Source organism: Schistocerca nitens, chromosome 2, assembly GCF_023898315.1.
Source record: "Schistocerca nitens isolate TAMUIC-IGC-003100 chromosome 2, iqSchNite1.1, whole genome shotgun sequence".
NCBI lineage: Eukaryota > Metazoa > Arthropoda > Insecta > Orthoptera > Acrididae > Schistocerca > Schistocerca nitens.
The window spans coordinates 463,549,214-463,574,259 of NC_064615.1; the positions used below are offsets into that span (position 1 = coordinate 463,549,214).

Sequence of the window (25,046 nt, forward strand, 5' to 3'; positions counted from 1 at the left end):
CCCCGCACCCCTACCTTCTGCCTTCTTCCTAAAATTCACAAACCCAATCATCCCGGCCGCCCCATTGTAGCTGGTTACCAAGCCCCCACAGAACGTATCTCTGCCTACGTAGATCAACGCCTTCAACCCATTACATGCAGTCTCCCATCCTTCATCAAAGACACCAACCACTTTCTCGAAGGCCTGGAATCCTTACCCAATCTGTTACCCCCGGAAACCATCCTTGTAACCATTGATGCCACTTCCTTATACACAAATATTCCGCACGTCCAGGGCCTCGCTGCGATGGAGCACTTCCTTTCACGCCGATCACCTGCCACCCTACCTAAAACCTCTTTCCTCATTACCTTAGCCAGCTTCATCCTGACCCACAACTTCTTCACTTCTGAAGGCCAGACATACCAACAATTAAAGGGAACAGCCATGGGTACCAGGATGGCCCCCTCGTATGCCAACCTATTCATGGGTCGCTTAGAGGAAGCCTTCTTGGTTACCCAGGTCTGCCAACCCAAAATTTGGTACAGATTTATTGATGACATCTTCATGATCTGGACTCACAGTGAAGAAGAACTCCAGAATTTCCTCTCCAACCTCAATTCCTTTGGTTCCATCAGATTCACGTGGTCCTACTCCAAATCCCACGCCACTTTCCTTGACGTTGACCTCCATCTGTCCAATGGCCAGCTTCACACGTCTGTCCACATCAAACCCACCAACAAGCAACAGTACCTCCATTATGACAGCTGCCACCCATTCCACATCAAACAGTCCCTTCCCTACAGCCTAGGTCTTCGTGGCAAACGAATCTGCTCCAGTCCGGAATCCCTGAACCATTACACCAACAACCTGACAACAGCTTTTGCATCCCACAACTACCCTTCCGACCTAGTACAGAAGCAAATAACCAGAGCCACTTCCTCATCCCCTCAAACCCAGAACCTCCCACAGAAGAACCACAAAAGTGCCCCACTTGTGACAGGATACTTTCCGGGACTGGACCAGACTCTGAATGTGGCTCTCCAGCAGGGATACGACTTCCTTAAATCCTGCCCTGAAATGAGATCCATCCTTCATGAAATCCTCCCCACTCCACCAAGAGTGTCTTTCCGCCGTCCACCTAACCTTTGTAACCTGTTAGTTCATCCCTATGAAATCCCCAAACCACCTTCCCTACCCTCTGGCTCCTACCCATGTAACCGCCCCCAGTGTAAAACCTGTCCCATGCACCCTCCCACCACCACCTACTCCAGTCCTGTAACCCGGAAGGTGTACACGATCAAAGGCACAGCCACGTGTGAAAGCACCCACGCGATTTACCAACTGACCTGCCTACACTGTTACGCATTCTATGTGGGAATGACCAGCAACAAACTGTCCATTCGCATGAACGGACACAGGCAGACAGTGTTTGTTGGTAATGAGGATCACCCTGTGGCTAAACATGCCTTGGTGCACGGGCAGCACATCTTGGCACAGTGTTACACCGTCCGGGTTATCTGGATACTTCCCACTAACACCAACCTATCCGAACTCCGGAGATGGGAACTTGCTCTTCAATATACCCTCTCTTCCCGTTATCCACCAGGCCTCAATCTCCGCTAATGTCAAGTTGCCGCCACTCATACCTCACCTGTCATTCAACAACATCTTTGCCTCTGCACTTCCGCCTCGACTGACATCTCTGCCCAAACTCTTTGTCTTTAAATATGTCTGCTTGTGTCTGTATATGTGTGGATGGATATGTGTGTGTGTGCGAGTGTATACCTGTCCTTTTTTCCCCCTAAGGTAAGTCTTTCCGCTCCTGGGATTGGAATGACTCCTTACCCTCTCCCTTAAAACCCACATCCTTTCGTCTTTCCCTCTCCTTCCCTCTTTCCTCACGAAGCAACCGTTGGTTGCGAAAGCTTGAATTTTGAAGGACATATATTATCATTATTGTCAGGGGATTGTTGGCATTAACAAAATTATGCACAGGTGCTGAGTTACATGTTTAATCAAGAAATTGAAGTGTTAAATATCTGGCAGCAAATATTAAAAGACTGTGGAAATGTTGGCATAAGTGGCTGCTGCCTCTAATTACCTTAATTGTAGTTGACTGGTGGGTTGACACAGAGAACCTCATTATCTTGAGAAACAGCTTAAAAGTTATTACCAAGTGACGTATTTTCATTTGTTATCTATTTTTATGTCCTACTCTGTAATTAATATCCTTTGTAATTACATTTCTAATTAACTCTCCAATTGTTTACATCAAACAATTTTCCAATTTTCAGAATTTGAGGCCTTATTTGTATATTTTACATGCGTAATCAGATAAAGCACAAGATTTGTACTGTCACTGAATGTTAGTAACCAAATCCTAACTGTAATTAATTACGTAACTAAAATAATACAAGAGACATTATTGTAATTAAAGTTCAGATCGATTTTCATATTTAAAACTAGTGATGATACTATAAAAATTATGTCAATTAATATTGTATTTTATGCCTTATTCAGCTGTAACATCAGTTTCTTTACGTTTTGTAAATTTCAATTGTAACTTTGAAATTGTACAAATTTAATAATGGGTTATTGTGAAACTTATTGTTAAAATTCTATACAAAGCAGAGCAGTGATGCTGTGGGAGAGTCAGTTGTTGAGTTGTTGTTTTGTCAGTCACTCAAAAAGATCTGTGAAGTATGTCAGTCAGTGTTTTTGTTAATGTGACAAGTATGCAGTTCAGTTGTCAATAAATTTTGAGAAGTTGGAAACTGTTATATTCCTTCATCAAATGAACGCCAGGCAATAGAAAATTAAGTTAAATGTAATGATCTGAGTGGAACATTATAAGGTGAAGAAATTGGGGGAGAAGCTGTTGAGGTTCTGGAGGAATGTGGATAGGGTGTCCTCACCCTCAATTCAGATCACAAAGATGTCATCAATGAATCTGAACCAGGGGAGGGGTTTGAGATTCTGGGTGTTTAGGAAAGATTCCTCTAGATCGCCCATTAATATGTTAGCACAGGATGGTGCCATGCAGGCGCCCATAGCTGCACCCGTGATTTGTTTGTAGGTTATGCCTTCAAAGGAGAAGTAACTGTAGGTGAGGATATAATTCGTCACGGTGACTAGGAAGGAGATTGTTGGTTTGGAATCCATTGAGCATTGACAAATTTAGTTTTCAACAGCAGTAAGGCCATTTGCATTAGGGGCGTTAGGGTAAAGAAAGCTGACATCTAATGAGATGAGCAGGGCACCGTGTGGTAAAGGGATAGGAACTGTGGAGAGAGTGGAGGAAATGGTTGGCATCTTCTATATAGAAGAGTAGCTTCCGGGAAACAGCCAGATTGTGTTGGTCTACGAGAGCAGAGATTCTCTCACAGGGGTCACAGTAACCAGCCACAAAGGGGAATTCTGGGTGGTTGGGTTTATGGACTTAGAAGAATGTAGGAGGTAAGAGAGTTGGGAGTGGTAAAGGTGAGCAGAGAGACGGACACTGGGGAGAGGTTCTGGGATTGGCCTAAGGATTTGAGGAGACACTGGAGATCCTGCTGGATTTCTGGAATGGGGTCACTGTGGCAGGGTTTGTAGGTGGATGTAGCTGACAGCTGGCAGAGTCCTTCTATCACGTAATCCTTGTGCTTAAAAACAACAACGGTGGAGCCTTTGTCTGCAGGTAGGATCATAAGGTTGGGATCAGTTTTTAGATGGTGGGCTTTCTGAGAATGTAAGGTTAGTTTGCATGTTGAGGGATTTTGGGAATGATGGTGAGGCAAGGTTTAAGGCTAAGAAATTATGGAAAGTTAACAGGGAGTAATTTGTAGGCTGTGGGGATGGATCACAGTTGGATTGAGAGGTGAACTGAGTCAGGCAGGGTTTAATATTGGTCTTTTGTTGAGTCTGATTGGTAGGGTTGCTGGCAAAAAAGTGTTTCCACTGTAAGGACTGGGGGAAGGAGAGAAGATCTTTAACAAGTCCTGCATGGTTGAATTTCAGAGTGGGGCAAAAGATGAGGCCTTTGGAAAGGACTGATATTTCTGTAGAGCTAAGGCTTCTGGAGGAAGGATTCATGACTGTGTTTTGGATCTGTTTAGGTTCTGGATTCTGGAGGCAGGGGAGAGTTTTGGAGAGTGGAGTAAATATCGTAGGTCTGTGAGACAGGGTTTGTCAGGTTTGAGGGGATGCCGGAGAGGTTTGGAGGTTGTTGTAGAGGTGGTGGACAGTGGTACTCTAAAGTGAGAGTAGAAATTGAGCAGGGTGGAGAGTTTTTTGAGCTGTTGTTGTGCATGTTGCTCTAGTTCCTGGGAGGCAAGAGTTTCAATGTGTGTTGTGGGTTCCACGACTTTAGGACTGCATAGCAGGAGAATTTTATGGATGGAGAGAAGGTATTGCAAGGAGGTTTGATCTTGGTTAATATGGTTTTGCAGGACTATGTTGTTCAGAGATAAGGATTGGCAGAAGGAAGGGTGCCAGCCTGACGGATTCCAAACCAATAACCTCCTTTCTAGTTGCCATGACCAACTATATCCTCACCCACAATTACTTCTCCTTTGAAGGCAATACCTACAAACCTACCTATGGGCACCTGCATGGCACCATCCTATGCCAACCTATTCATGGGCCATCTAGAGGAATTCTTCCTAAACACCAAGAATCCTAAACCCCTCTGCTGGTTCACATTCACTGATGACATCTTTGTGATCTGAATCGAGGGTGAGGACACCCTGTCCACATGTCTCTAGAACCTCAACAGCGTCTCCCCATTTGCTTCATCTGGTCCTACTCAACCCAACAAACCACCTTCCTAGATGTTGACCTCCACCCCAAAGATGGCTACATGAGTATCTGTGTCCATATCAAACCTACCAACGACATGCAATACCTCCTCTTTGACAGCTGCCACCCATTCCATACCTAGAAGTCTCTTCCATACAGCCTAGCCACCTGTGGTTGTCACATCTGCAGTGATGAGCGGTCCCTCTCAAAATATACCAAGAGTCTCACTGAGACCTCCACAGACTGTATTATTATTTGTACAAAAACAAATCTCCCATGCCTTATCTTTCCAGTCCCCCACAACCTCCTGAAGTCTCACCATCTGGTCACAGAGGAGCATACTCCTAATAACTCAGTACCAGGACTGGAGCAACTGAATTATGTTCTCCCACCAGAGTTTCAACTTCATTGCATTGTGCCCTGAAATGAGAAAGTTCCTGTGTACTACCCTTCCCACCCCTCCCACAGTAGTTTTCCACCACCCACTGAACCTACACAAACTGTGGCCAAGAAACAAGTGGACCTCTCTGTTGCTGGGCACACTGACAAACATAACATCCTTCATTTCAATGACTGATTCACAGCATGTGCCATATGGATCCTTCCCACCAACACCAGCTTTTCTGAATTGCGCAGGTGGGAACACTCCCTCCAATATATCCTATGTTCCCATAACCCTCCTGGCCTCAACCTTCATTAGTCATTTTTCTCACCCAGCCAGCCCTTCTCTGTTCCCATTCCAGCACTACACAGCCCCCATTCCACCAACACACCCTCTCTTTTTAGTTCTCTCCTTTTCCGCTATTGTCCCCCCACCCCCACTCACCCCCTCCTACATCTTCCTACCCTCCGTCTAACATCCCAACTTGTTACTGTGCACTCTCCAGCAACACTTCATTGTCCCCAAACCCTACCCTGCTATCTCTCCCCCTCCCCAAACCGGCTTTCTTCTTCTCCTCCCCTCACACAGTTGCCACTCCCATATTGCACTGTTGCTGTTGTTCTCAGTGTGGCTTCAGCTGCCATAGACTGCAGTCATGTGTTTGTGAGTTGCATATCTGTGTGTGTATGTGTGTTGTATATTTTTGACAGAGGCCTTGTTGGCCAGAAGCTCGTATTGCAACAGTTTTTTGTTGTGCCTATCTGTGACTCAGCTTCTACACTACATGGTGAGTAGTAACTTTTCTTTTCATAATATTGTTATATTCCATTCTGGATTTTCCATTGTTCAGTATTATGAAAAGGATAGAGTGCTACTCAACCATACAGAGGAGATGCTTAGTTGCAGACAGGCACTACAAAAAGACTGCTAAACATGTGAGCTTTCAGCCAAAAGGTCTTCTGCTGAAGTAGACAACACACACACAGATTTATGTAAGTACAACACACACACACACACACACACACACACACACACACACACACACACACACACACACATGACCACATGACCACTGTCTCAGCCCATTGAGGCCAGTTTCTCACAGTCTGTCCTCACTGTCCTTTGAGAGTAGTCATGTTTGTGTGAGTTGTGCTTGCATGAATGTGTTTGTGTTGTCTACTTTAGAAGAAGGCCTCTTGACCTAAAGCCTACATGTTTAGTAATCTTTTTGTTGTACCCGCCTGTGACTCAATACCACCTCTATATGGTGAGTAGCAACTTTGTAGTTGAGGTACATAAGACAAGAATAATGGAAAAACTGGATACACATAACAAATTCATAATACAAACATACATATGCTATCTATTGCTGAATTACATACTGCTTTAGTAAAACTGAGCTGTGTCCTAAATGATGAAGGTACAAATGTCTCACTGTTTCACTTGCATGTTCACACACAGGCACACCTATGCCCGTACATGGTGTGCATGGTGCCAGCACAATGTAGGGACATAGGCATGTGTATGCATATGTTTTCTTTGTGTATTTCACTCCAGTCCTTCAAAGGATAGCTCCAAAAGCTAGGAAGTGTTCTTTATTTTGTGTATGCCTATCAACAACTCAATGTTTTTGTCTTTTTTTGAGTGGTCTCCTTTAATCCAAAAATATTTGATAGATATTTACAATTTTGGACGATTAAGTGTTAACCTATAACAAAGAGTCCCGGTCGGGGCACACATTTTCAGCTGTCCACATCGAGGTATATCAACAACACCTGTCGGCAGCTGAGGTTGTCAGTTAGTCATCATTTATAACAAAGAGGATGAACTGAGTAAAAGGCTAAGATTTGCAGATATAAACCATATTAACAATAACTAAAACACAGGCCGAAAATGCTATAAATCAATTGTGTAAGTTAAAAATTTACTTGATGTTACACCATAACCTTATAAAGAAACATAATGGAAGTCTAGATGAACTCTTATGATATATACTGAATGCTGTAATAGAGAAAGAGTCTTCTTATAGTTTCATTACAACTAATTAAAATAAAGCCAGTCTTAAAGCAAGGAAACAGAGGTGAATTAGGACATTACATATTGATATAATGAATTTCCATTTTTTTCAAAATTCTATGAAGTGAAAATGAAATGTATAGTTGTAGCCTTACAACAAAATTTAAAATACTGCACCCAGCTTTGCACAGTTTCAGGAAAATGTAGACAACAAAAATGGCAACAAAAGATGCTGTTCTGGGCTCCTTTGATAGACAAAAGAAGAATTGTTAGATTTTAAAGGAATTTTATATGGTATTTCATTTTTTAAACCATTCAAAGGCAATGTAAAAGCTATGTCAGTAAGGCAATAGGATACAGGGCTATGCTACAACATTTTTAAATCTTTCATGGGAAAGCAGAAACAATGAACAGAAATCAGACACATTAATGGGAATAATCTAATCAATTACAGATTTCAATTAAAAACCAACCAACCAAAAAGTAACACATTAAAAGATTCTGTACTCAGATTAGTTTTACTTTTTCTGAATGGATCAGGATTTTTCAAAGCAATCTGATGACACTATACTTATGTACACAGCATAGCCAAAGGAGAACATTAAAAATGAAGTAGTCCTGAATACTGGAATTGCAAATAAGTGTCCACTTCAAAAACCCCTTTTTACAAATTGTTGCAAAACAATCTACATATTATTTGAAAAGGAGCAGCACAGAACATGCAATATAAATGTAAAATAAATAGACAATTTAGTAAGAAGATTAATAAAAATTGCTTAATTAATTTACGTAGATAGGAACTTGAAATGGTAGGGGTCATGCAGATACACTGTGTAAGAGAAAAACTCGAAATTTTTCTATTCTGAAAAACAGTTAAGCTAGTGGATAAGAAAGTTCTTGGAATTATTTAAATGTGGAAGTTCAGATTTAGAATATGCATTGATGGTGACAGTGTCATTAATATAATTTTATGATAAAATATCCACAACGACAGGCTAAACAGTAAATTTAATTTGTCCATTCCATTGCTTTGATTCATGGTGACACTTCTGCACTTCAGATTCATAATGAATCATTTTTGTATAAATGTATAAATATTGTATACTCACGTTACCACTGCAGTCTTTGAATTATAAATTAAACTGTATGAAAAAATTTGTACATTTTCACCCTGCCTATCAGTTTTACACCAACTGGTTATGGTAAACATATCTTCCTGTACATTAATGTCCCACCTACAAATATTATCAGATGTTTCCTTATCACATTTTCAAATTCAGACAATTGAATTTAAAGTATTGAACTGCATGCATTATTAATTTACAGGGTACAGATATTATAGTTTATTAAATTGTAATAGTGTCATAATTTTAGATGAATTTTGATAAATTAATTTACCTTAAAATGAATTTTTACTACTCATGAGTGATCTTACCCATCAAAACATCAATGAGTTGAGCTGCCATTTTACGATGACTTGGCAAGAACATAGAAAAATTTTCATCTCGACCTAACTTCATTGGAATACTGATATCAGGTGGTTTTATTGGTTTAATCTCAACTTCTTGCACATCACCAGTCACACCACTTCTATCAACTAGATCTATGTTCTGAAAACGGTCTTCCTGTAATATAAAATTATCTATAAATATAATCATCCTTCTTTCTATTATAGTGCAGCTAGCAATTTATCTTGGTTTTCATGGAGTATAAGACTTTATACAAGATAAATATTTCATGGTAAGTGTAAGAAGTTTCGTATCCCCAGGAACAAAAAGGTTAAAAAGAAAAAGAATGTTGCAAATCAGTCCTGAAGTTGATCTTCTCTAAACATAATATTGTTCAAAATGTGTCCTGTCTTATTTTTGTACCTCTGCCATAAACAAGTTAATTCAGTTGTTTGGTCTACCTATTTTATCTTATAAATATTGGCACATTTAATGCAAACAAAAGAAGGAGTAAAGGTGTAGCTGACAACTTGAATGGTTGGCACATAAAGAAGACTGAAACTTTGCTGAGCTTCCAGACAATCTAATTCTTCACACTCAGCAATGGAATACGCATACACCGATATGACTACAATGCTCGGGCTGACTACACTGTACTGCCACTGCAGTCTGACTGGAGTGAAGGATGTATTGAGTGAAGTTTTATTGTATTTTAACAGACTGCAACTGACAAAGCTACTTTGACTCTAACAAGGGCATAGCCAAAGGGGGGTCCAGAACACTCTATCTCCTAAATGAAGTTACACATGACATAGTTGCCATGTAGCATACCTGAAGCATACTTTTATTTTCAATTATATGACAAAAAGGGATATACACTATCGATAGCCAACAAGGCAACCGACAGATTTAAACTATCAATATACTGATAGCAGTACCAACTATCACCAATCCCTAATTTAAACAAGACCAACTACTGTATGTTGTTGGCCTTACTTGAGCTTAGTTGTTGTTTTATTGATCAGTTCAGTTATTACTTGTATTTGAGTTTAGTGTAAGTGCTATTGTTTTTGTGCCATGTGCTGTAATGATAACTTTTAATTATGAATATCTTTGTAACAAGAAGGAAAAGGAAAACTGTTTTTGATTCGTCCACTAGCATTACAATAAGTTTAAATTATGTAAGCACTACTGTAATAGCCTAATTACCTGTCTACAGTTGTTTAATGTTAGCACCACAGACGTTATTTGGAGACCAGCAGAACTTTGGGGCTGCAATAATTCAGTATTTCACAAGGCAGTAGAGTCATAAACAACATTACAAATAACTTTACATTAAAATTAGTGCATAAAAATGCACTTGGATTTGCTTGTTTCTCCCAAAAATTGAGTTGATCAACAAAAATATCACATAACTGCATTTCTTTTAAAAAGAAAGTTTGCTCAAAATTCTATAATTAGGACCTCAAACGGCAAAAATCACCCACTCTGGTCATCCAATTTAATGTAATTGACATGGTCTGTTGAGGGCCTTACAGGGCTTACATAGACACCATTAGCTCATGGACAGTTCATTAGAAAATCCCAGTAAAACATTTTTGCCATTTTTCATACAAAAACAAAGCCACAGATTTGAAGACAGCTATGCACAGCAAATGGCTGGAATTTTTACAATATATTCCTAAGATCTCAAACTCTAACAACCTTGAAAATTTTGGTGACATCTGCTTCCATTTCTGAGATACAGAGGTCCAAAGTTACCTTACATGTACAGTTTATGTAAAATACAAATGTAAAATATGGAGATAACGTGATGTAGCATGGAGAAATATGCTGCAAAGATTCCCCATTATCATCTGAATGGTTGTGAGACCCCCATGTTGTAGTACTGAAACACACACAAAATTTTTGTGTATGTAAAATTCAATTTCACATAAGTAAACTCCCAAATTTTACTGACTCATACAGCTCTTTTCACATGAGTGACATGCCCTGGTGTAGCAGTAAAAAGAAGGAAACCAGTAGAAACTGGCTCCTATCAGAGCATAAAAAAGGTGAATATACTGACATTTAAAAGATTCTGACTGAAAAGTTGGGCCAACTGCTTCATTCTACTTTCCTCAGCACCTTAAAAATTTTTCCCAAAAGTCTGGTATGTTCACATATTCAGACATGTTTGCACTCAGAGAAAAGAAGACAGTGGCAGTGGGAGAGAGACGGGAAAGTAATAAATACTGGATGACAGCAAACAGTGGTTGTGGTATAGAAAGAGCAAAGAAGACAATAAGACAATAGCAGGGTGAGAGAAACAGAGAGAGACACAGTGGCAGTGGAACATAGTTAAGAGCAGTGCTAGGAAAAGAGTGAAGTAGACAGTGCCAGTGCGACAGGAATAAAGAGATGGGGAAAGTGGAAATGGGTGAGAGACAGTGGTAATAAGAGACAGTGTATGTGGTCTTGGCAATGAAGAAGAGAGAGATAGTGACAGTGAGAAGAGACAGCAGCAGTTATAATAAATAAAGGAGATGGTAGCAGTAAGTGAGGGCAAGAGGGAGACAGTGACAGTGAAAGGAGACAGTAGTGCAAAAAATTGCTCTAGCTTCTCTGTCAAACAAAGCAATATCAGATCTGTTTATTGAGAAAATGCACTATTATGCACAGAAGTGTAATATTGCACAACAAAGGCAGAAAAAGGTGATTAACATGCAGCATTAAAGTGTAAAATATATGTCAGAAAGAAGGAGACTGGCTGTGAGATGGGACAGTGGTAGTTAGAGAAACACAAAGAGATATTGACAATGAATTGTGCTAAATGAATGAGTGAGAAAGGACAAGTGGTAGTGAATTGATATGAGTGCCTTGCACTAATGGATTAGTGGGTGTGAGCAAGTTACAGTAAGGGCAGCTTGTGGGAATGAGAGGTGAGCTGTGTGTTAAAAACAGTGTCAAATATGTTCACATGCCAAAATGTTTGAGAACATTTTTTTGCAGTGGAAGATCAAATGGGGCATCTGGTACCCCACTTTTCAGTTACCCTTTACACAGGAGCATATTTACCTTTTTTTCTTCTCCAATAGGAGCGTTTTTCCACTGGTAACTAATAGTCCAATTTCTCCTAATTTAGGATCATGTGTTTCTCTGCAGAGAATGATCTATCTCCATTACAAGAAGTGACAGATAAATACTTCCATGGGAAAGTGTAAGGTTGAGTAATTTCAGATTCTTTGCATTTTCGGTGCAAAAAATTGCTCTAGCTTCTCTGTCAAACAAAGCAATATCAGATCTGTTTATCTAAACAATCCTGTCATTAAATGACATGGTGTCCCAACAAATTCACATTCATTGATTCCTGATCACTTCCTCAGCACAAATCAGAATTGAAAGAAGAAGAGATAAAAAATAAACTTGGAGGCTGCAGGGAGATTAGAGCATGACTGCTTCTCAGTGGTTTGCCAAAATACACCACGCCACAGTAATGATATCATATCTCTGCTTGGAGAAAGCTCCGAGATCATTGTCACCAAAAATGGTTTATCATTCTTTATGGAAATTTCAGACTGTACAGACCAAAATTGAGAAAATGCACTATTATGCACAGAAGTGTAATATTGCACAACAAAGGCAGAAAAAGGTGATTAACATGCAGCATTAAAGTGTAAAATATATCATATTAAGTTCATAAAATCAAAATATGTAATATGCATTAATTTATTTTGTGTAATGTCAAAGTAAGCAGACATGCACAAGGAAACCATGAGGCATGCAATGACATGGCACAAATGTTACTGATTTGGTTAAAATGATTGAAATTTTATCTGACCCACATTGATAGCCTCGCCCATTAGCACGCTGCTTCTGGGATTTTCTCTATTGACTAGTCTCAGAAAATTATAAATCTAGCAACATTTTATGTATGATGAGATTTAAATGAATGTTTCCAATTGACAGTAGATGGTGCATAAAATGCTTTATAACCCATCCTGGCCTGGACTAACCCTACCTACACCTGACAGGGACAAAATTGAAAACATCCTCAGAGCTACCAGAGTAAATCCATCAAATGACTTTTAGGAGGGTCATTGTAATGGGACACCCTCCTCTAACATTTCGAATCTTGTATAGGTGAACATTATCAAAGCTGTTTAACTAAATGAATTTCATATGATTTTGTATATGATGTATTGTATTTCAGTCTAAAACGTATAAAAAGAAATTAATTGATATGTACTAACTCTGTGTATACAGCTAAAATACTTCTTCTTTTAGAAATATTTGAAATTACAAAATATCTGGCACACTTAACATTCCTATTATTAATTATGCAATCTGAGACTAATTATTAAATTTATTTCTGGATTCATTTACAAAAAAATGATATAACTTGGTGAAGATTCTTCTTTTGTCAAGAAAGTTTGTAAACTCTTTCGTTTTGTAAACTCTTTGGAATATTGTTCCATCATCTTTCGGGCGTGCACTCGGGACAACGACAATTCTTCTTGCGATATTTCGGCTAGAAACCTCCCAGCCATCTTCAAGGCGAGTCAGAGACTGAGTTCATAGCGTTTGCGCATGCCTATTTATATGGAGAGTCACGTGATACAAAGCTGCTGAGGATTGAAAGCGCATGCGTCAAAGATATCAAAGTTGCCAGTACTGCGCTAGTCATAGATAAGATGTGTATAGCAAAGATAAACATATAAGTGCAGAGTGCAAAAACAAAATAGTGCTGCTGCGAATCCACCATGCTTGTAAATAAATAATTAATATTTAAAAGTGGTAACATCTGTTGGAAGTGAAGATGCAGAAATTCTTTCTGAACGAAGGTGTGAAATAAGCGGTTTCCAAGCATTGTCAAGATGAAATCCTTTGTCACGTTTTAGCAGGTTGTTGGCCAATTGTATTTCTACAGCTTCCTTAACAACTGAGTCCCAGAAAGATGAAGCAGTAGTTAAAATGGCCAGTAGAAATGCAATGTTCGGCAACTGCTGATTTGTTGGACTGAAGAAGATGTGTGTACCGCTGGTGTTCAACACATCGTTCCTGTACAGTGCGTGGTTTGCCCAATGTAACGTTTGCCACACTCACAACGGATTTCATAAACTCGCGCCTTTCCCAAGAGCATATCATCCTTAACGGATCCCAACAAGGTTGCAGTCTTAGCTGGTGGGTGGAATATCACATCCACTTTACCCACGTATGGGAGAAAGGCTTTAGATTTCACTTCCCTTTCCACTTCCTCATCCTTTTCCTGTGATTTTTCTGCAGTTTTTATTTGCAGGGCTTTCTTAATCTGCTGTTGCGAATAGCCATTTCTCCTTATAACTGCCTCCAGGTGTACAAGCTCATCCTGCACGCTGTCAACATCAGACACTACATGAGCCCTGTGGACCAAAGTTTTCAGAACACTCATAATTTGCGACGGATGGTGGCAGCTAGACGCCTGCAAATACAGGTCTTTGTGTGTGGGCTTATGGTATCTTTTTTCCGGCGAACCAGCGCATCCAGAAATGGTAAACAGCCATTCTTCTCTCACTCCAAAATGAACTTGATGTTTCCGTGAATGGAATTGAGATGTTCCAAAAATTCTATCAGTTTATCCTCTCCGTGGGGCCACACTATAAAAGTGTCATCCTCGTATCTCCAGAAGACTGTTGAGTTGAGGGCTTTCTCTTCAAAATCCTCCACAAACAAATTAGCCACCAGGGGAGAGAGAGGGCTCCCCATAGCGACACCGTCAATTTGTTCGTAATATTGTTCATCAAATAAAAAATAAGTGGAGGTTAATGCATGCTTAAACAAAGCTGTTATATCATCCTCAAACTTGCTGCTAATGAGATACAGGGAGTCAGCCAGAGGTACTTTGGTGAATAATGAGACAACGTCAAAACTAACTAATAAATCTGTGCTATTGAGCTTCAGACCTTTCAACCTACTGATAAAATCCGACGAGTTGCGGATATGATGTTCACATTTCCCCACAAACGGTCTCAACAGAGAGGCTAAATATTTTGCCAATGAGTATGTTGGTGCACCTATATTGCTAACTATTGGTTGAAAAGTCAGCACTTTTAAAATCTGCTCCAAACATGGATTAAGAATCACATCTTTAGAATATTGTTAGTACCCCAGAATGAGTTAGAGGTAGTGGGCATGCCTCTCTGGTGGAATTGGACATGTTTTTCATTTTGGCAATAACAATGTGAATTTGTGTTTTAAATTGGCGATTGTAAAGACAGTGTGACATAAAAGAATGGTTTAAAATAAAAGAGTCATAGAAATAGAAATTACTTCATCAATTATCATGTCAACTGGAACCCATAAACTCAAAATTTCAGCTCAAAGAATCTACCCATAGACGTGAGGAGCTGGAGCCAACAACAAGAAAATGAAGATAAGTAACAAAATTATTTTTGTATCTTACTCCTCTCGAAGTGTTTGAAACAAAGCAATTAGTCTTCTTGAAGATACTGAAAAACTACTGGTGATGTGTGGAGGATAAAATTACAACATCCTTTATGCATGTCATAAGTTCAGTAATTAACGCAATATTACAGAAGTGCCAGGGTCTGTAAGCAAAATGTTGTTTAGAGTGAGAAACAGTTTCTGTCTACCTCCTAAAGTATGTATTATGACATAATGACAGGACTTATTATGACACTCACTTACAGTGGTCTTGTACCACATAATTAAATGTCCTTATACTGATGTTGCAGTGTAAATAATATGCAAAAAAGAAGATTCCAAATACACTGAATTGACTGGTGTTCAATATCCAAGGTATTTGGATTTATTAGTTATTTGTAACATTAGCTGTGTTGCTAGACTCATGCCTAAATGTTAACTAAGCTGATGAATTTTCACACAATTGATACATTATGAAAAATATACTGAACATGCGAGTTTTAATGTATTTCTTTCATTGATAAATCTCAATATAGTCTATGTATAACTACTATCTGAAAGTGATAATGGCACAGAATTCAGGAGAATCTGTTCCATAAAGTTATACCATGGAAATTTATATGTCAATTGATTGTGTCAATTGAGTGTGTGCTTGGAGGTCAATAAAACATAGTCTCCATAGGAGAAAGATTCTAGAATAAATGTATGATATATCATTTTCTGGCATGAAGAGACACAAAATGACTACACAATATGCAGCAAATGCTAAAATTATGAAATGCATAACTAGTGTACAAATGACAATTTTATTAAGAAATTTGTTACATTCACAAAGAGACAGGCAAGCTGACCAGTACCTACTTCCAGGCAGTATGGCTCACAATATATTCACTAACAACACATGTAAATCAACTAAAGCATTATTTCTAGCTTTCTTAACAAGAACCCCACCTTAGGAGAGAAATCAGGAAAGAAATGGAAAGGGTACAATCACTCAAAACTTAAGATTCAAGAGAGCCATTACACAACATGGGCCCTTGTTACCCTAGGTTTTGTGTAACCCTACTTGGGTCATAAGACCACAAGGTCACATTGGTCCCTTTCATATGGGTTCTAAGTTACCTGCCCCCCTCCCCGCCCCTCACCTCACTGTTTTCCCGTATATCCCTACTATTTACTCTTTTGTACTATGGAGACCTCATTCAGCTGAATCATAGTTTTCTGTCATTTGTACTGTAATCATGCCACTGGGAGTTTAATTTGTGAATCTGACAGCGTACTTTGTCCTGTAACAGTCTTAAGGTTTGTCACAGTATCATATTTGGGCAAGAAGGAGTCATGCTTTTACCAGGATACAAAATAGCATTAGTATTAAGGTAATACTAACTATGAGTGTAGTAGTTTAGGAAACACCTGCCACCATAGAAATGACAAAATGTGTAGAAGCATGTGCTCTAGTGAAACTGTAACATTTGTCCATTTTAATTGTTACAGAAAGAATCATGTAACATCTGTGGAATACTGGTCTGTAAAATACTTGATCTTTGTTCTTAATCACATCTAATTTTTTATGTTCATTCAAGTTAGGTAGAGTCACAAAAGAGCATTGCCGTACACTTCTATTTACAGACAGCAGAACACTAATTAACAAGATCTATTCCTCTCATTTAATCAGGTGTGAGAAAGAGGTAGTCACTGTCTGATCCAGTAATAATACAGGGTGACAATTATTGAACTATATTAAATAAAATCATCATAACTTCTGAATGGTTTGCATTAGGACATTCAAACTGCACAGTTGGCTACAAGCCATCATGGGAATTAGTAGGCACATGCACACAACTCTTGGTGTTCTCAGTCATTTGCACATGAAAACATGCACAAATAGTGCTTGTGAAGGCTTACTATGCGAGCAATAACAGCCCACCTGCAGTTCAAAGGAAGTGCACGACCAAGTTCAAGCTGAAGACAATTGGTCCAAGTGTGCTAACAATCAAGAATTTGATTCGCAAGTTTGAGAGAGCAGGTAGTGTTCATGATGACAATGTTGGCAATGTTGTTCATCCAAAAAGGGTGAAAAACATAGGAAAACATTGACAAGATTCACGTTGTGTTTCAAACTAGCCCCGGGAAATCAATCAGGTGACTGGTTTGGTTTAACGACGAAGCCCACTTTCGTTTGGATGGATTCATCAATAAGTAAAATTGGTGCATTTAGGGGACTGAAAATCCACATTTTATGATTGAGAAGTCTCTTCATCCTCCACAAGTGACTGTGTGATTAAAATGTCCAATCACAAAATAATCAGTGACTACCAAACGGTATGTTAAGGTTTTGTGGTTTGCACAAGACAGAGCTCAATCCCATCAAAGCAGGAGGGTGTCTGATGATCTGAAGCAGCACTTAGGGGGCCACATTCTGGCTCTGGGGTACCGAGGCCACTGGCATGAGCCTCAACTGGCTGTCATATTCTCCAGATTTGAACATATGCAACTCCTTTTTGTGGGGCTATATTGAAGACAAGGCATGCTGCAGTAACACCAAAACCATTGCTGAACTGAAAACAGCCATTTAGGAGGTCATTGACAGAATTGAGTTCTGAAACTTCGGCAGGTCATGTAGAATTTTGTTATTCATCTGCGCCTCATCATCACCAAGGATGGCAGGCATGTCGAACATGTCATAACCTAAACCCAAATATCTGCAGTGATGTTAACATGTTGAATAAAGTGTGCACACACCATAGTTTGTAACTAATTAACACTTTTTACGTATAGTTCAATAATTGTCACTCTGTATTTTCACAATGTAACAACCATCAAGACCGAGTCTGAGAGGGAAGTTATTAATGAAGAACAACACATAGCACTGAAAGCACAGAACTGAACTCCTGGGTGGAGAGTGCTGCATTTTATACAAACATTGAATACTCCAAGATATACAAACATTACAAGCATTAAAAAATTTCAAGAATCTTCCAGAAATGGTAATACTAAATGACAAATAACTGCTGCTGGCCTGGTTTGAACTGGTTACACAAACCATGCCAACCATCAACATTAACAACTATACCACACTGATGCAGCACAGTTTGTGGCAGTGTTCCCTACCCTGGAGAAATAGCAGTCTGCTGTTTCAGAATTTCTCATTGAAGCCAACTACAGAACCATGGATATAGATCTTATCAATGGTCCTCAGTTTGGCAGCACTGGAAGACCCTTGCATTCTGGTCATGTTGTCAAATTCTCTTCACTATGATGTGCATTATGGGTAGCCTCACCCATTGAATTATGGTGATCACTGAGCAGCTCTTCATTTTCCTTGAACAAGAAGCCCTCCATCATCAATCTGCACCCCATGACTGCAGTAGGCACTTCTGTCTTTTTGATGAATGGTCATAATCCTCAACTTCATATGTGATATCCGACAAATAATGAACGATACAATACACATGAAATAGTGCTTTAGTAACTTTTCCAATGTGCCACCATCCACACAGGCTAAACATCCATACCAAGCTTCCTGGTCTGTATTTCAACAGTGAGTGTTTGGCATTATAGTACTCTTGTGCTTTTGCCTGGGTGTCCAAGGACCATAGAATCTAAGTATGGTGCAAAAAGGAGTACACTACTCTTGCATAAAAATATTTAATGCTCTCCCTCAGGCAATAAAAATGTCAGTTACTGATCCACATACTTTTAAAGGTCAGCTTATACAGTATCTTCTAAGTAAAACCAATTACTCACTGGACGAATTTATGTATGAGAATATGTGAATTGATTTTGATCTATTGTAAGTCTGGTCAATGTAATTTGTAACTTTTTACAAAAAACAATTCTTGTAAACATTTTTTCTATTTAATATATTATTCATTGTACAACCTATTATTATAAATAAATGTCTCAAATCGATGTGAATGACACGTTCTACACCCAAGCGATTTATTGCTAATGGGTCTACAGAACACGAATGAAATAAATAAATAAATAAATAATAAATATCCAAGCCAGCTGTCTTCTGTCCCAGTTATGTTGTTTTTCACGTAGTCATCCTGGTATCATACAGCTGAAGCAAAAACAAGTGTATCCATTGTTGTTTCACCCTCTCCACCACGCAGAAGAAAAGACAGTGTAAAGGCTATATTGTCTTGCTTCACTGTGTTGTATGTAAATGTCATGAAAGGTAGTACTGTATCTGAATCTGAAATTAGTGTACATCAATACCATATCTCTCAAGTCTTATTAAAACATTCTGTGAGGCCATTTGTCTATTGGTGATGTCACAGTGTGATATTACCTCTAATACAAAGCATATCCAGGATCAAAAACCATCACACGCGGTGGTCTGTGGTTTAAAATGAAGTCTTTCACAGTTCACTTCCAGAGCTTTGGCAGTTGGCACTGCTTTTGCGACAGATTAGTGGATGTGACAGTCAGTGTAGGCTGTGTAGACAGTGTAGATTGATTCACATTTGTCAACATCAGGAACCTACCCAATGAGGTCGATTCCAATTCAGTGGAATAATGCTGCTACAGGCAGAACTGGTACCAGATGCCCTGAGGCAAATGCAGTATGTGCTTCCAGTGGCTAACTTAGTAACAAATGAATATGTGTAATGGATCAGTAGAGACTTAGCTAGTATTACTTGCAGCTGCTTTGATGTACTGTCTCCATATATCCCAGGTGGCCAGATGTTGGAGTGTCATGGAAAAACTTCAGGGTAACTGGCGAATCATCTCCACCCTATCAGATCACAGTTCCTCTAAAAAAATGTTTCATTTTATTAGATGGAATTTTCCTTTGGTTGATTCCTCAGTTTCAAGGCTTCTACAGTTTTCAGGAAAGCCGGTTCTTCCCTCTATTAAGTAGCATTGGCATTTAATGCAATGATGCCTGAGATTTCACAGCATGTGCTCCCATCACTGGCATTCCTTACAGCTGCTCACGTAATGTCGAATAGATGTGTCTAATTGATCAGTAGAGACTTAGCTAGAGATGACTGCAGCTGGTTTCATGTACTGTCTTCATGACTCCCATGTGACCAAAGGTTGGAGAGTCACGGAAAAATTCCAGAATAACTGGCCACAGTTGAGCTGTGTTGATGAATAATCATTTCCACGCTATTGGACATAGTTCCTCTAACAGAATATTTCATTTATTACTTGGAATTTTCTTCTAGTTGATTCAATGGTCTTCAAGGCTTCTATGGTTTTCAGTAATGCTGGTTCTTCCTCTGTTCAGCAGCAGCAATGCCATTTGACGCAATGATAAATGAGATTTTCTGCACAATGATGTGTTCCACAGAATGATTTCTTGAAACCCAGTCAATGTCCTCATGTTTTTGTCTATAGTTTGTGATGATGTGCTCCTGAAGCATCAGGGTCTACCTCGTCAGTCAACCCAATGAGTACTTTAGGTTAGTTAGCCAGTACAGAGAACAGTGTTCCATCACAATGATGAATTGTTTGCCATATAAATATGGATGGAACTTGTTGATGGCCAAAATAACACAAACTTTCTCAGTTGTAGAGTAGTTCATCTTAGACTTGGAAGCATATTTTTTCATGATTTACTTCAGCCATCAGCAGTAGTCTGGAAACACCATGTGCCATTCTTCTACTTCACAAGCACAACAGGAAACGGCAAAGGAACCTCTGAAGGTTCAATGATGTCATCTTGCAGCATCTTCTCAACTTCCTCCCTGACTGTCCTCAGCTGGAGACACACTGTAGAAGTGATGGCTAACTGGGTTGATGATCCCCAGTGTTGATAGGATGTTTTGCCATGGGCTTCTTGCTCTATCTTTTCTCCAATCTATATTTGGAAGCAGAACAGCTAACACATTCTGACATTGTTCCTGAGTTAAACCAGATCCTATTTGCAGTTTGACAGTAGCGTCCTACACTGCTGTCCCTGTATTGGTAGTGGGGCGAGAATATTTATCAATGAAACTAAGCTGCCCTTTCTGAATTATTTTGTCTTTCCCAATGCACATACCTTTAGAGATGAATTATGGCTACTTGTATGCTTATGATCATCCCTTGCATTTAGATTTATTTTGTAACCCTGAGGAGCTTTTTGCAGTCAACAAAAACTTCACAATTTTACTTAACACCTGAATCAATGAGGAGAATTCCTTTCATTGAAAATGGCAGGATAACACCATCTTCAACAGCAAACAACTGCCTATAGTAGTCTTTGGTGCCAATTAGAAAGCTTCTTAAATCTGGAGCTCCAATATTCCACAGTCTATGACTGTTTGTAATGCCTACATGAAGCCCCAAACAAGCAAACATTATGACTACATTCTGTTAAAATGACAATCTCACACAAGTGTATTCTGTCACTGTTATTTATTATTGTAATACATATTCCTGTCAGATGGAGATAGTTCCCTTTTTGCGACTTTCAATACAGTTACTTTCATATAACAGAACATATTCTTCTTTAACTGGTGAATGATGATAACCATTTGAAATTACAGAAAAAGAAGCCCGTGAGTTGACTACTGCCTGGACATGTTGGCCATTGATGATGATGTCAGTGATATGTCCTGACATCTTGCTAACTGTCATCAATGGAGAATTTCCATCTGTAGTGGCTTCTTCACTTTCAGAATTGGTTGCTTCACTTAGTTTCCCTGAACTTATCAGCAGCTGGTTTGTACCCCTGTACAGTGACAGGGAATGGCTACCGCATGTTGAGGAGAAATCTTTTGCAGGGTATGGCAATGGGCTACATCCCACAGGTTATCTGTAATCACCTGCAGTTGACTGGCATGAGTAGAACTGTTGGCTGATGTCAGGTGATGTATAGTCGTACTGTCCTGCAAATGTCGGTTCCTTTGCAGGACACTATATCTGGAGAAGAAGTTGTTTGCATCTGTGTTGGTCATGTGCTGGGTTACCATTTCAAGTCTGCAACATTAGTCTGAGTAGGGCTGAGTCCAGTCCTCTTGGCATCTTCTACTGTAGATTGATGCTAAAGGTTGATACATCTCTTCTTCAACATTTTCTGTTACCTCCTGATATGGGTTCAACATTCATGGCTGCTATTACTTGGTTCAACAGTTCTGGCTGCTGTAAAATGTCGCACCATTCTCTTAGTATATGGTGTAGGATAGAGGCAAGCCTGTGGTGGTCTTCCACAACTGCCACAGGGACCACAATTGGGATTGGTGCTTCTTTCATCTAAGTCTTTTCTGTTGAGTTTTCTCAATGTACTGACACCCTTAATGAATTCCACAGTTGCTGTGACGTCCTTTACCAGAAAAACTTGGTGCATGTCTTCCACCACATCTTTCATCAAGTATGAGATGTTGTCAGTTTCTGTCATACTCGGATGCACAATGTGGCAAATGCCCAAAATATTCTATATTTAAGACTGTTCATTTCCCCTTGGATTTGGGTCCTGTTCTTCAATTGTTCTACCACCAAGAAGGCTTGCTGCTGACATGTCATTCCACCTATTGTATTTGGTGGTCAGTCAAATCCTCTCAGCCATTTTATAGGGTCCTGACCAATGTCCACAGAAAACACTGGTGGATACCTGATTTGTAGCTGACTTACTGCTGTGTTGGAATACACTGATCTCTTCAATATACAGACGTAGGGAACAATATACTGCTTGTAATGTGTTTCCTGTCCAAGAAAGTGATGGCTCTTAGATTGCCTAATTGGAAGCAGGATGATGCAGAATTTTTGAAGTACACAGCATGTCCACCAAACAGTGTGATGCCGTAACCACAATCAACTCCAAATACAAAAGCAGGATTGTCAATGAAATATAACACTTACCACTGAAAGCACATTTACACTACTGGCCATTAAAATTGCTGCACCAAGAAGAAATGCAGATGATAAACAGGTATTCATTGGACAAATATATTATACTAGAACTGACATGTGATTACATTTTCACGCAATTTGTGTGCATAGGTCCTGAGAAATCAGTACCCAGAACAACCACCTCTGGCCGTAATAACAGCCTTGGTACGCCTGGGCATTGAGTCAAACAGAGCTTGGATGGTGTGTACAGGTACAGCTGCCCATGCAGCTTCAACATGATACCACAGTTCATCAAGAGTAGTGACTGGCGTATTGTGACGAGCCAGTTACTCGGCCACTATTGACCGGACATTTTCAATTGGTGAGTTGAACATTTTCTGTACCCAGAAAGGCCCGTGCAGGACCTGCAATATGCGGTCATGCATTATCCTACTGAGATGCAGGATTTCACAGGGATCGAACGAAGGGTAGAGCCATGGTTCATAGCACATCTGAAATCTAATGTCCACTGTTCAAAGTGCTGTCAATGCGAATAAGAGGTGACAGAGACATGTAACCAATGGCACCCCATCCTATCACGCCGGGTGATACGCAGAATGGCAATGACGAATACACACTTCCAATGTGCGTTCACCGCAGTGTCATCAAACATGGATGCGACCATCATGGTGCTGTAAACAGAACCTGGATTCATCCGAAAAAATGACGTTTTGCCATTCGTGCACCCAGGTTCATCGCTGAGTAAACCATCACAGGTGCTCCTGTCTGTGATGCAGAGTCAAGGGTAACCACAGCCATGGTCTCCGAGCTGGTAGTCCATGCTACTGCAAATGTCGTCGAACTGTTCATGCAGATGGTTGTTGTCTTGCAAACGTCCCCATCTGTTGACTCAGGGAGCGAGATATGGCTGCACGATCCATTACAGCCATGCAGATAAGATGCCTGTCATCTCGACTGCTAGTGATACGAGGCTGTTGGGATCCAGCACAGTGTTCCTTATTACCATCCTGAACCAACTGATTCCGTATTCTGCTAACAGTCATTGGATCTCAACCAACATGAGCAGCAATGAATCGTGATAGGCTACAATCTGACCATTATCAAAGTCGGAAATGTGATGGTACGCATTTCTCTTCCTTATACAAGGCATCACAACAACGTTTCAGCATGCAACGCCAGTCAACTGCTGTTTGTGTATGAGAAATCGGTTGGAAACTTTCCTTATGTCAGCATGTTGTAGGTGTCGCCACTGGCGCCAACCTTGTGTGAATGCTGTGAATGCTAATCATTTGCATATCACAGCATCTTCTTCCTGTCGGTTAAATTTCGCATCTGTAGCACGTCATATTCGTGGTGTAGCAATTTTAATGGCCAGTAGTGTATTATGAATACCAACATACAACCAGAGCAGAACTGAACTCCTGAATGGGAAGTTCAGCTATTTGTACATACCTCATGAGTATCAGAACTGTAGGTTTTTTAACCTCCTAGCTTGAATAGAAGTGAAGATAAGAGCAAAAACATGTTTTTTACAGCATGTAGCATATAAGCTCCCTGGCACGAGAGGCATTTTGTGTGGAAACAGTACTGACCTACCAAATCAACTTGCTTTACAGGGCAGCCTACATGTTAGGGGCATAAAATGGTTTTCCAGGACCCAACATGTGGGCTGTCATGTATGAGAGGCATGTTGTGTTGGAGAAATATTGGCCTACTTTACCAATCTGCTTTGCATGGTGGCCTGTACATCAGGGCAAACAAATAATTTTCAATCCCCTGATGTGTAGTCTGACCTGCTTGAGAGGCATACCCCGAGTAATACACATCTACTGTGTTGAACTGCATCACATGGGCTACATGTGCCAATGAATGTGGCTGGGAACAGGTTGAGTTGGATAAAGGAGATGACTGACAGTGACTGGGAGGAGGAAATGGACAGAGGGAGAGAGAGAGAGGAGGAGGGAGAGATGCATGAAGCAGGTGGAAGTTGTAGAGAGGTAGTGAGCAGGTGGTAAAGGAAGAGAGGGGCACAGAGATGAAAAGAGAGTGGGGGAGGGGGATATGGGCAGAGGGATGTGGGAAGAAGATATGGTCAGAGAGAGGGAGTGAAGGAAATGGACAGAGTGGTGGAACAGGAGACGAAGATACAGGGAGTGTGGGGAGGAAGAGACAGACAGATACAGGTGGGAGAATAAGGTGTGTAGACAGAAGTAGGAAGAGAAGGACACACATAGGGGGAGGTGTGTTCAAAA

At 40.0% G+C, this 25,046-nt stretch overlaps 1 protein-coding gene across 1 annotated transcript in view; it reads right to left on the reverse strand.

The window, feature by feature from the left end:
• The window catches only part of LOC126236353 (phenoloxidase 2-like), a 173,536-nt gene that overhangs the window by 138,401 nt on the left and 10,089 nt on the right, over positions 1-25,046 (reverse strand). The window contains exon 2 of the mRNA XM_049945583.1: positions 8,592-8,781. Within this exon, the coding sequence (XP_049801540.1) occupies positions 8,592-8,781 (190 nt within the window). The remainder of the gene's footprint in view (positions 1-8,591; positions 8,782-25,046) is intronic.